The 14,368-nt window shown below is 35.1% G+C and overlaps 1 protein-coding gene across 7 annotated transcripts in view; it reads right to left on the reverse strand.

Annotated features, from left to right (window-relative positions):
* The window catches only part of LOC138715657 (uncharacterized), a 47,694-nt gene that overhangs the window by 11,295 nt on the left and 22,031 nt on the right, over positions 1–14,368 (reverse strand). For all 7 annotated transcript variants that reach the window (XM_069848754.1, XM_069848747.1, XM_069848744.1 and 4 more), the window contains 3 exons: positions 11,311–11,433; positions 6,719–6,835; positions 3,659–3,760 (listed from right to left, as the gene is read on the reverse strand). In XM_069848754.1, coding sequence (XP_069704855.1) covers positions 3,659–3,760; positions 6,719–6,835; positions 11,311–11,433 — 342 coding nt within the window. The remainder of the gene's footprint in view (positions 1–3,658; positions 3,761–6,718; positions 6,836–11,310; positions 11,434–14,368) is intronic.

The raw sequence follows: 14,368 nt of genomic DNA on the forward strand, positions 1-14,368 counted from the left end.
AGAGTCTAGAATAAGGATCTGACATGTTTCTCATTGACTTCAAACTTTACAGAAGAAAATAACATAATAATGAGTAACTCATTCATAGCAATAACAAAAGAGCACCATGATAATTTGCTTCAAAATATGAATTCATACTTTCCAAGTGAAACTCAGGAATCGATTCGAAAGAAATACGAGTGGATTGTAGATCCATTGTCAGTGAATTCAAAACCAGCAGCCTTCACTACGGCAGAATATGAGGTCCTTATAGACATGGCTTACAGCCACTGTCAGGCATCATTTAAAAGCAAACCACTTCCCGAATTTTGGGTTCAGTTAGGGGAGGATCTTTCGACATTAAGATCAAAAGCTAAATTGCTCTTACTGCCTTTTGATGCTACATACCTCTGTAAACGGCCTTTTCGAAGTACATGGCTATAAAAACATAATATCGAGCTCGTTTGGATACAGAAGACGATATGCGTCTTCAACTGACTTCTGTGACACTGGAAATTGACAAACTCTGTCGCAAGAAACAGTACTTTCTTCACATTAATTCGGGTGTAAATGTAACATTGTAACATTTTTTACATACCTTAACTACCGGTACTACTTATAATTATCATTTTGTACTTTTAAATAATATTGTCTCCTGTTCTTTTTTACTATTATTTCCTTGTGTGTGTGTGTGTATATATATATATATATACTTTCGTATACATATCGTGTGTATTACGCTTCATAGAACATATACAGACAGAACTAAACACTAAACATTTCTTGGGGCTCCACGAAAAACTTTTGCTTCAAAAAGGGCTCCTTGGCTGAAAAAGTTTGGGAACCGCTGGTGTAGAGTATTCGCGCATATACAGTAATTCATAACTGCAACAGAGCTTGTATATGGCAGTAATGACAGAGTAGGTAAAACATAAAGGTAACCCTTCAGACGTCATGAAGGCATATACAGACCATGGAGGTAGTGTCTAATACCTTACTATAATAATACCAGACAGCTAACAGTTCTGCGTGCGAACGATGCTGGTGCTGCTACCTAGGCGGCCGGTGTGGCGATACATGCGAAACAAGCTGTAATCAACTGCAATGTATATTGCTGAAGGGATAGATAATAGTTTTATTAATTAGTGCTGTGTTAAAATGTTAGGGTGTATATGTGCTGTTTATAATTGCTACAAAATTACAGCATTACAAATTGCTCCAAATCGTAGTTTCGATTTTCGAGGGATCATAAAACGTGAGTCAACAACATTCTTTAGTAGGCCTAATTCCTTCGTCTTTGTGTTAATAGAAAAATACAAATTAGCTTTTTTATTTAGACCTAATAAATGAATAGAAGTTAAAATGTATTGGAAATTTTAAGGTTTTATCAAATTAAGTTTTATTGTTGTCCACATGGCTTTACTAATTATTACAAGTATCAGATTACTATCAATTTTATCTTTGCAGTTGTCAGCAATGCGTATAAAGAGCATTATTGTAAATTCATTCTTAATGTCAGAATTGATTTTGTCTTACTAAACCAAAGAAAAAATATGTAACAATTAATTACGGAAAGTAATATGAAGTATGCAATATTCTCATAATACGCAGCTTTGATATAAGATAATAATTTTACATTAAATACTATTCAACTTTTCTTAAGTGTTTCATATATTATTCCACATTAGTAAGTCACGTTTTAAACAATAGTCCGAATCGCGCTATGTTAATATTTGTATTTGTGGATGTAATTCCACGCCGCTCCGCTAGATGTCATGTCCACGATATTTCGCACTCACGTCAATGCTGCTAGTATACAGCTGTCCGGTATTATTATAGTAAGGTATCTGATAGTGTTTGGTTATGAATGTCATGGCTAACCTTGTTTTACATTACAGGTCCTGTATACTGGTTGCTATAGAAATGCTAATTGTTGATTTCTAGTTGTGGCTCATGTAATAAAGATGAAGGCACGTAAAATTATGTTATTATTTAAAATATTATAATATTTATCTAAGCAGGCTCCTATGCTTTCACATCCTCAGCACTGAAATGAGGTGGTGTGGTCGGCACCACATACTGGCTGCCTTTTTACCCTCAGGAAAGACCCAGTACTCAATTTGATAAGAGGTTGAGTGGACACCAGTATCGATCTGGAAGTTTAGCAACAAGAAAAATCCTGCCACCACCCAGGATTGAACCTGGAAACTTTCAGTCTGTAGCCAGCTGCTGCACCAACTGATTTCACGTAGACTGAATCTGGGTTTGATCCTTACATTTAGGCTGTTTAAGTCCACTGTACATTCTACATATGATTATTGTGTAGGTCAGACAAACAGCCTAGGTGGCATTCGTAAATCTGACACTGACAGACGGACCATTCTTCCTGGGCCCTATAGGTAAGGTCTCATCTGACAAGCTGGAACCCGAAGCCCTTAGAACAGGCCTGCACAAAGTTTGTGCTCTCCGAGTCGGCTCACAGCTCATGAGCGGAATGCAATATTAGCTGCGCTCTGTATAAGGGTGGACTAGAAGAAGGGGTGATCTCGTACAAAATATACACAAAAGAAAGCACTATTACGAGTGTTTATGAAATGAATTCCCGTTCAGTGTTTGCAAAACTATCTTGGACTATTATTAATTAATAAAAAAAATTATTTTACAGAAATAATAGAAATTCTATAGCTACTTAAATGTACAATATCATTTTGTTATATTTTTATTTATCAGTACATCAAAACGAGGTTTTATGCTGTTGGCAGCTTAAAGAAACAGTAGCCTACTGATCGTAATGAAACATCAGTTACAGATGCTCGATGTCTGCCTTTATTAAAGTTGATTATAGAGAACAGTTGCTCACAAATATAAATGTTGAGCCAAACGTAGCAATCATTTTCAAAGCCAGCCTGTGTAGTCGTGGATATTATTGCTAATGTTTAGTCTTGTACAACTCAACCAGGCTAGCAGTATTATTCAAACGATCTTTAGCCTTTAGGTCACATTGAAGATCAGTAAGTTCGAGCTGTAAATCTTTAAATGTTATGTTCCGTCTTTTAGATTCCTCCATACTGTACTGTAGCAGTAGGTAAGCAACGTGAAACAGTTACTGAGAATAGGCCTACACACTGCACTCCACTAGATAACTGAGTGGTCGTTTCCCTCTCCTCTACCCATAGCAAGTCTGTGTCATTCTGACGTATCTTCCTCTCCATTTCGGCGAGCAGTAAACACAGCTCTCCCGCTCCGAAGGAGTGCGCGTGCTCGTTGAGCGCTGTTTGTGCAGGTATGCCTTAGAACCTAGATCAGCATTGGAAACCTGTACTACCTCCAAAACTTTACCCCAGCTCATTTTTACTATTGCAGATGATTAATGAAATGGGGAGGAAGTTGAGAGTCGGAAGAGGGAAACGGGAGAACCCTGAGAAAAACCCCCTGCAACATCTGTTTTGTTTACCGCAAATTCCACCCAGACCAGACTGGGGACCAAACCCAGGCCGTCTGGATGGAAGGCCAATGCACTAGCCACAGATCAGTCAACAACTGAGCTACCCAGTTGCCTCAAAAGATGGGTACATAACCCAAAACTCTATACCAAAAAGAGAGACTTGAGTGTGTAGAATAGTCTCGTGTTAAGAGAAATAATTATACTGTAGAGTTGGAAACAAATATTTCTACCTACCTCTACATTTTCACATTTCACAACAGGAAAAGGCATCTGTACATCATCACTTGGATAAGAATCTAAGGATTCGTTTTCTTCTTTGATTATAACGCCAACTTCCTGCAACAGTTTTATATATATTAATGTTTTACGTATTATTTATTGTGGGAACTTCTAATACATTGGAAACATGTCCATTGTCGTCTCTTTGTTGTTGTATCCATTAACTTAACAAAAACATGGGTCACATATCTATACCTCACGAGACTGTGTTGCCAAGTCTTGTTTATTTTTATACTGCATATATTAAATTAAACACGCAGCCAATGAACAGTTGAGAACATAATAACTTTGTTCAGTGTAGCTTGTTTATGTATAGTGGCAAAAAAAAAAAAAAACTGGACCGACCCTTGTAGCTGATTTCAGAGCCTTGTTCACTCAGAACACGATAGACTGGTAACTAAAACTTTCGTGGTTCGAATCCTGCCTGGGAAGGAAACTTTTTTTTTGTTTCTTATTCAAATTTATTCCCAATACTTTTCAATTGCAGCGATATTTTACTACTTAATTAACTTATTATTCCAAGAACATGAATTTTACCAGCAATCGAAAAGTATTGGAAATAAATTTGAATAAGGAACAAAAAAAGTTTCCTTCCCAGGCAGGATTCGAACCACGAAAGTCTTAGTTACCAGTCTATCGTGCTCTGGAGTGAACAAGGCTCTGAATTCAGCTACAAGGGTCGGTCCGGTTTTTTTTGCCACTACTATACACGACATTTTGTTTGTACTATCTGCAATTTTAACTTCATGAACAGCAAATATCTTGAACCTTTTTATAACATGGCAACAATTACATTCTCTCCTTTGCACACTGATGTTGCTTCTAGCCTGAAATCCATTCCATGGTCGACCTGGTTGGCGAGTTGGTATAGCGCTGGCCTTCTATGGCCAAGGTTGCGGGTTCGATCCCGGGCCAGGTCAATGGCATTTAAGTGTGCTTAAATGCGACAGGCTCATGTCAGTAGATTTACTGGCATGTAAAAGAACTCTTGCGGGCCAAAATTCTGGGGCACATCCGGCGACGCCGATATAACCTCTGCAGTTGCGAGTGTCGTTAAATAAAACATAACATAACATCCATTCTATGCAACATATATATCTCGATAATGTTTACATAGCAGTGATGGCACAAGTGAAGATAGTAGAAAGAAGCAGAATGTGTGTGTGTGTCCAATGCCTACCCCACTTCACTTTACGTGGTTCGGGTTCCACATACAGCAGATAGATGGCAGGACTGTGACCCATTTTCAAATTGAAGACATTATTACAAAAACAGCCCTCGTCAAAATTGCTATTTTTCAAGAGAACAATAAAAATAAATAGAACAACATATGTCAGCTGTTTCCGTACAACTGGTGTTTATCCTTTTGATTATTGGACCTGACATGTGTCATTTTTGCACATTGGTATCGCCATTCAGCGCGGTAATGCTACAAGTATTCTTGCATCCTTCCCCAAGTCCTCTTATTTAGATGAAATTTTCTTCCTTTAATTATTCAATTTATTTGTATTTTATTATAAAAAAATTATATATTGTTAAAGGAGTCCGATCTATTGTAATCAATCTATTCTTTAACAGACTCTTTTTTTTTTCGTTAAAAAATTATGGCATTTGTGATTTTGACATTGAAAAATTATAGTGCTTACGTATGGTTCTTTATTAAACAAATGATATCACTTTTTGCAATCTATAAACATTTGAAATAGTAGCAAATGTGTCCGTAACTCAATTTCATTAAAAGTGACTAGGGCTGTTTTTGTAATAATGTCTTCAATTGCACACCACTTCGGCGGGCCACATTATGCATGATGTGTATCTGTGAAGAGTTATGTCATGTACTAGAGTGAGTGTATATTAAGTGTTCGTGTAAGTGTAGTGTAGTGTAGTGTAGGGAATGGGTGAGGATGATGATGAAGGTGAGGAAGGGAGAAGGGGAAACTTAGTGCTGGCATGTAGGCTAAAGATGATTTACAATATTCACTACAAAATTTAAATATGGTCAGTGAAAAATATAACATGGAAATTAATATTGGAAAATCGAAAATCATGTCATTTTGTGGGAAATTCCCTGTACCAAGAAAAATCTGTTTGAATAATAAAATAATAGAAAGAGTAAATACCTTCACTTATCTTGGCTATACACTATCACCTTATGATGAAGTAGATATTGCTGAAAAAATATGTAAATATAATAAAACAATGGGGATCATTAATAAAATCATGAAACCTTCACTAGTACAAGGACACACAAGAATAGGCTTGTATAAAACCTTAGCACAGCCAGTATTAAGCTATGGTAGTGAAGTGTGGACTGTGAAGAATAAAGATGTCAGTAGAGTAACAGCAAGTGAGATGAGGTTTATGAGAGCAACAGCGGGATATATTCGCTGGGATCATAAAAAAAATGAGGACATAATGCAAGAACTTCAAATAGAACCCATTATACAGTTCATCAGCAAATATTAACTTCAGTGGAAGGGTCATCTCAAACGAATGAATCGATGCAGAATTCCAAAAGCACTGTTTCATTACCATCCATATGGCAAAAGATCTCTAGGCCGTCCAAAGAAGAGATGGACTGAAAATTCTAGTTTGAGACCGTAACAGGCCACTTGGCCTAATACTTGTTAGGAAGATGATGATGATGATGATGTAGGCTAATCCTGTCGAATAGCACCAAGGGGGCCGCCAGTCTTAATGTCCCCATCCGACGGACTAATCACTTTCAACAGTAACATATGCCTTCCCTTCATATGCACTGCAGAGAGATTTGGGATTTAACCCAGGCATATTGATGCATAATTTAGTAATTAGAAGTTGTGCACTGCCATCTCTCCTAGTCCCAAGGTAGAAATTTTACAAGAAAATTTCTGACCTCACCAGGAATCGAACCCAGGCCGGCTGGTCTGGAGGCAGACACACTACCACAAGCTAATTCGACAGACAGGAAGCAGAATGTTCCAAGTACTAGTAAGTTAATAAAAATAACTGGAAATAAATGTGATCTAAACTCACCTCTAGTGCCTCACACTTCACTGTGATAGAATCCGTTTCCATAGTTTCCCCAGAATTTAGATCCAGATCAAGAATTTGTGATGATTCAGTCTCGTACTTTATTTTATTCTCGTCGTCCTGAAATGTTTTCAATTAGGTCAGATTTTACACTCATAATAATGCCATCTGCAATTTGTCTATTTTTGTTGAGAATTTTAATGTAACTTTTACGCTCTAATTTACAATATTCGATGCCGAATTACAAGCTTTATCAAATGCATTCAAATATACAGATGTTGCTAAAACACTTAGCCGAACTCTTGTATATTTTATTGACTTTAACAATGAAGTCTGTTACAGAATAAATAGTTGAAGGTGGAGTATTTTTTTCACAGCAACCACTGAAAAAATAAGATGACAATGACAAGAAATGTGAGCATATTAATTTTAATTGATAAAGAAGTTGTATTGCCATAACGTAAGAAAAAAGCTTCAGTTCTTGTTATATAGCATTAATTGAAGGACATAGTGGGCCAAGCGCCATTTACTAAAACCGTAGAAAACAAGGGTTAAAATGAAGTTATTACCATAATTCAATAGAAACATATAGCGAGTATTATAAAGTATATACATCAAAACTAAATGATATGTCAATATTCATTAAACTATTTTATTCACTTAACTTTAACCCTTGCTTTCTCCGTTTTTAATAAATGGCGCTTGGCCCGCTATGGCTCTGAACCCTTCAATTGATATAGAATAAAATGCAAGTTTCAAGCAACCACTTTTAGAGAATTGCACATGAGTGATGCATTCACACTAACAGTCTGCACAGCCCAAAATTTTGAAATCAGGTCCAGCTTGACCTATTCACCTCTGAACCTGAATTGAGTCTGAAATTATTTTTAAAATTACTATCCAAGCCCGTCCAAAGCTTCAAAGAATCAAAAGAAAGATAGGGAAGGGTAGAATGAAGAGATTAATAATGTTTATTCATCTTATTCGTGTTACAATAGTGCAGTTCAGGTAACAATGACCTTAAGTGGGAAACAAACACATCAACAAAATAACAATAATTTGAATACTGTGAATTCATTTTTTTTATTTTAGTAGGTTATTTTATGACGCTTTATCAACAGCTTTGGTTATTTAGTGTCTGAATGAGATGAAGGTGATAATGCTGGTGAAATGAGTCCAGGGTCCAACACTGTAAGTTACCCAGCATTTGCTCATATTGGGTTGAGGGAAAACCCTCAACCAGGTAACTTGTCCTGACCGGGAATCGAACCCGGGCCACCTGGTTTCGCGGCTAGACGTGCTAACCGTTAATCCACAGGCGTGGACGAATACTGTGAAAATGAGCACTCATTGGCCATTGCTTACTCATGTTGTGACTCATTATTGTGCACCAATCAACATACAACTGAATCTGATGTACTGTTGCTCTTGATATAGTCTGGGTCAGCTTACTTCATACCCTAAGGATGAAACCTAACCATTTTTCCCCCATTACTACATATGCTAGTGGATTGTGGTGATTTTCTAGTTTGCAGGTTGAATTTTCTTTTGCCAACTTTGTTTCGAATTTCGATACTGACAAATACTACATATGATAGTGATTTTGTAACTATTATGTTGGCAGCTGAGATAAATGTGTCGGTACTGGAGTTCCACGAACTTAAAACTGTACTGGATTTCTGAGCTGGTTACTGGAAGCTAGTTGAATTTGAACATATAATAATAAATAAATAAATTAATTAATTAATTAATTAATATCAGTATTAATATTAATACATAATAGTTATTTTTATGTGTTGCGTTATGGTTATAATTGAAGACTATAGACAGGTAAGTGTAAAGAAATATAACATACTTGGGTGTGGTAATGCAGATAGGTAGCTAATCGATACAAATATCATTTCCCATTTTAATCAATTTATTTCATGTTTAGATTTTTATTACAATAATGTCAAAAAAAGGAAAAAGCATGGCAGTGACTCCACCAAGAAAACGTAAAGCGTGCTGCGAAAGTGGAGATAACTTCCCCTACTGACGTTCTGTTCTTTGAGATTTAACCAAAAGAAGATAATGAAGAAGGAATTATGCTCACGGAAACAGCAATTATAACTAGAATAGCAAAATTATTAGGAGTAAGTATTCTTAAGCATATATTTTATAGTGATATTCAGTTTTCGGAGTTAGTACTAATAATTTCATGTGGCCAAAAAAAATACATTTTTAGGTTAGATCTCGTAAATCAATTGTTTAGTCAAACAAATTTGAAATACCGGTACCCAACATGTTGATTCCTTTCTTGTATAGTTTGCTTACGAAAATATGTTACAAATTATTGAATTATTTAGAATAACCTTCCAACATAAAGGTCACGTACGGTAAGTAGATAAGTTATTCAGTACATAGGATCATGTGATATCTGGTAACAGTTGGCAATACTGACAAGACGGCAATATTTGCTGTTTAGGAACTGTTGTTACGTGACTCTCACTATACATTATTTTTTAGTGGCTTATTTTACGATGCAGTATCAACATCTCATGTTATTTGGCGTCTGAATGAGATGAAGATGATAATGGCAGTGAATGAGTCCAGGGTTATTTAATGTCGATGAGATTGGTGATAGTGAAATGATGTTTGGCGAGATGAGGCCGAGGATTCGCCATAGATTACCTCGCATTCACCTTACAGTTGGAGAAAACCACGGAAAAAACCCAACCAGGTAATCAGCCCAAGCGGGGATCGAACCTGCTCCCGAGAGCAACTTCAGATTGGCAGGCAAGCACCTTAACCGACTGAGCCACGCCGGTGGCATTTGCTCATATTGGGTTGAGAGAAAACTCCGGAAAAAACCTCAACAAGATAAGTTTCCCCAACCAGGATTCGAACCCAGGCCACCTGGTTTCACGGTCAGATGCACTAACCGTTACTCTACAGGTGTGGACTTGATACATTATTAAATTAAAAACAAATTACTGGTGCACAGCTTATGTATTTGCCACGTGGAAGCATAATACAAGTTTCCTATAAATCGTTAATGCAAGCACAGAGCAAATATTTCTCATTTCTTCATTTTTGTGCTGAAAAATTATTATTTAATTTACATGCCATTTATTAAAAATAATAATAAAAAACGCTATCATGGCCCAAGAAATGGTCCATAGAAATATTATTTCTTGTTCTAATTACCGTAGCCTGAGAAGACTTTAAACATTTTAGTTTGAATCTGGTTCATGGACTGGGTAAGGCAGACCTATAATTCAAAGTTACATATTATTTTAGCTGCGTCAAACTTCTTTCATAACAAAAGAAACCCTATCTACCAATCACATCAATCTGATGCATTGCTTTTATTTTGCTTGTAAATTTATAGTGATATATATATATATTACTGCAACAGATTTGTGGAGCTCAAAAACTAATGTGCAACCAGTATTTTCATTTTAAGAAAAACATGATTAGATAATAAATAATGGAATTACATAAATAATAGTTATTTATGGTACTTGAGAGGTAAGTGCATCTTCATTGCGCGAGTGAAAATATTTAAGCACGAGGCGTCAGCCGAGTGCTTAAATTACACGAGTGCAATAAAGATCACGCTCACAAGTACCATACATAATTTTATCCATAACCATAACGAAAAAATTCTGTTTTATAAAAGAAAATATGTTCAAAATAAGTCCTCATATAATCAGATATCATGGCATGGATTTTACAATCGATACGTGTACTAGGTAAGTCATGATGTAGGAGGCCATGATTAATAAAGAATGGTATCAAAGGCGTTGGATAAATAACAAATTATAATTAATTATATAATTTTAATATATGTTTTTTATTTTTAACATGCATTGGGATTGTTTAGAAGTGTTTACAGGACTAATGTGATTAAAATAATTTCACATTTTACTTCTGTAAACTTAAGAGGAATATTAAAACGTAATTAATCATCGTGTCAGTTTAACTCAGTTGACTAAGGCATGTTATAAAATCCTATAAACCCAACTTTGCAGGTTCAAGTCTCCTCACATCCCGAAAGGTAAATTATTGTAGAATTTTAAAAAAGTACATATTAGATATGGATGCAATGCACAAATTACGACGTAGTAGATAGAGAAAAGAGAAGGAGATTGAGTGTATGTATATTTAAGAAATGATAATAAAGAAGTAGAGGCAGTGACATCTAGTAACTAATATATTAACTTCTTGAGTAATAGTTGAATGGAAAAGTATACGTGTGTACCCGGGTACTAGGAAAATACTAATGAACTGTGAGATAAAGTTCAAACTGTGAGGTAAAGTCTTTATCTCACTAGTGGAATAAAGTAATGTTGAATAAAAGCCTACTTTACAAACGCAAAAGTATTTAGTAAAGGCATGTTTTTCGTTATGGTCACGGATAAATTGTATGTATGTATGTGTATATATATATATATATATATATATATATATATATTGCCATAGTAACCATCATTTTTATTTCTAGCAGAAGATCATTAAACTGGCACACTGAAATTAAACATAACGTTCTTCATTTCATATAGAGTAATTCATTGTTAAAGTCTTCCCATGATAATAGATGCAAAAAGTCTCACCTTTGATGACAAGGGATCTTCTTCGTAGTTGTTTTCATTCTCTTCAAGTCTATGCTCTTGTGAAGACTCTGAGACACCACTAATCTCTCTTTTTATACTACTTTCAATTTGGCCAAAATCCAACTGAAAATATAAAAATATTACAATTTAAGATATTCATAGTATTCAATATGACGCAACATTTTTGGGTTGCGACAGATGTAAAAACATTCAACAGTTTTAAGCTACATATTGGCCTGAAGAGAGTTTTGTGCACCTGGCGTGCAACTTGCAATGCATTCTGGGATTCATAAACTAGTGAATAAATAAATAAATAAATATACTTGGTAATTCTTCAGAAAAGCTACACCAAAGAAAGCATAATTTTCATTTATTTTATTGACTTTTGTGAGATGTATATAGCAATAAACACGATATTTTACTTCACAATACTTTCAACATAAAAAATCGTCTAATATTTAGCCTAAACTATCACAAAGTTAGTTCCTCGTACTCCACTTAGACCAGATTGTATAAACCATTTAATCTTAGATCAGAGGTTAAATTGATCCTTGTTTCACCTGAACTTGGAATTTTGTGTTGTATAAAGTCTAATCTGAGATTAATTTGTCTCAAACTAAAGTCAAATTTGACTGAAGAAATTTCTCCGATTAAGTTAGATGATCCAAGTTCAGTTATTTCTTTTCTGTTTGAAATATACGAGTGACAGATTGTGCAAATAAAATATCCATTATTATTAATATTAATAGATATGTTACGTACATTTATATATATTTCTTTCAATTTCTTGCCTTAATACACAAACAATCTTATATTTTATAAGGCTCTATCGTGTTCAGCAGTATCAAATAACATAACCTATAATTATATTATGTTTATAACAACCATTAATTATTAATGGATATGATAGGTACATTCATAAATGTTCAATTAACTGTATTACTAACCGAAAATTGTTTATTATGTTTAGCAGTATCAAACACCATAACATGATAACAACTTGGAGAACAGTCAACCTTCTTCTTATTGTCCGCCATTATTTACATTGCACAAAAAAAAAAAAAAAAAAAAAACCCAGTGTTTCCAACAGAGTGTAATACGGAAAGTCGCCAAAAAGTAGTTGTAAAGTCGCTAGATTTCTCATTATCAACAAAGAAAGATTAAATTTGGTCAGTATGGGGTGCTAAAAATGTCACTAAATCCCTATTTAAGCAATATAAAAGTTAAAAGAAATTGTTGTTGAAAAAGAGTTAAAATCGCTAGATTGGCAACACTGAACAAACCTGTATAACATGGTCCGCGCATCACGTATTTCACCTGTTTATGCGATGTTGCCAAATCCATTTCACGTGAACTTAGATTGCATTTGAACCAAGTTAATTTGATCGCAGAAAAGTTTTATACAATAGAAGAAGTGTCTGAACTCGGTTTACTTTTCGATCTTCGATCAAAATTGATCTTTAGTCAGGGAGTTTTATACAATTTGGCCTTAAAGTGTTTATAGCCTCTCCTCAGTCATGCTAACATAACTTTGGTGACCTTACGAAAGTTCCATGCTATGCCAGCAGCAGTTCTCAAATTTTCGTTATTTCGTGCACCCTTTTTTTGTCCTGGATAATTCTGCACTCCCCCTCCCCCATAATATGAGATAGAAAATAGATGAGAATAACCCAATACGCGGGAATTTAAACTCGATTCGCAACACTGGCTATCGCTACCGATGTAGTGCAGTCGCGCCATATTATGTCATTTCATGTTACCCGAATGTTGGCGGCAGATACTGATGAGTCTCGAACTTTCTGCACTGAAATATGAGACTATAAAAACAGCACGTCTGCAGGTGACTTGTTAGTTGTTGTTCCACTGTGACTGTGTTGTGAGTTTGTCACTTAGAATTCCAATGCTAGTGTACATGTGTAGTAAACATGGATAGATTTTTGATTGGAGGTAAAAGTAAGTGTGAGAACGAAGAAGCTAATACTTCATCAAAAATGCCCAGTATCAGTGATAATCCTATTATAATGCATGATTCATCACGAAGCTTTAGCATCGAACTCACTTAAGTCCTGGACTGAATATTGTTCTGACTGTAATTATTGATGTAGTTAATTATTATAAAAATCAGACTTCCAAAATCAAGAATTTTCGTTGCTCTTTGTTGTTGTTTTCTAATGCCAGGCGTTTGACAATAAAGTCATTTGACCTCTTGCACTCCAATATTTTTCAGAGATATTATCATGACCAGCCACTGAAGCACAGATTTTGGGGTGTTCCATTGCTCTTTGTGAAGACATGGGACCCGAACATAAATCATTGTTTTATTCTTCATCCAGATGGTTGTCACGCAGTAAGGCATTTAAGCACGCCTACTAACTGAGAAAAAAAATAGCGATATTTCTGAGCGAGGAGGGGGTATTAGCATGCAGAAGAAATCTACAAATAGTTATTTAAAATGAAGCTATTCTACTTAGTAGACACATTTGAAAAACTTAATTTACTTCAGCTTCAACTTCAGGGAAATAATACAAACATATTTAAGTGTAAGAAAATACAGTTATGGAATAAATTAAAACACAACTGCTTTGAGACGTTTCCCCATGATATGTGAATTTATCCAGAGTTACCTGCCAGAAGAGAATGATAAAAAAGTATTGCTGAAGACAGTGGAAAATCATTTAGAAAACTTAAGCACTAATTTACGCAAATACTTTTTCGGAGAAGATGATATTAAATTGTGTGACTGCAATTGGATAATAAATTAATTTGACAGTACACCTGCCGGCCTATCACTGCAAAAAAGAACACGTGATAGATCTTTCTTCAAGTAGCTCAGAAAAATCAAATTTTGTTATGAAGTCTTTACCAAATTTCTGGAGTGAACTGTCTTGTAATTATTCTCTTATTAAAGCAAAGTTGCTTTGGAAACGTATCCTTTGCCACTTCTTACCTTTGTAAAATTGGTTTTTCAGCTGTAGCTGCTTTAAATCTAAATAGAGAAACAAACTTCAAATAGAAAATGAGCTCAAAACGACTATCTCGAATATAAAAACCAAACCTG

Source organism: Periplaneta americana, chromosome 2 (assembly GCF_040183065.1).
Source record: "Periplaneta americana isolate PAMFEO1 chromosome 2, P.americana_PAMFEO1_priV1, whole genome shotgun sequence".
NCBI classification, from domain to species: Eukaryota; Metazoa; Arthropoda; class Insecta; order Blattodea; family Blattidae; genus Periplaneta; species Periplaneta americana.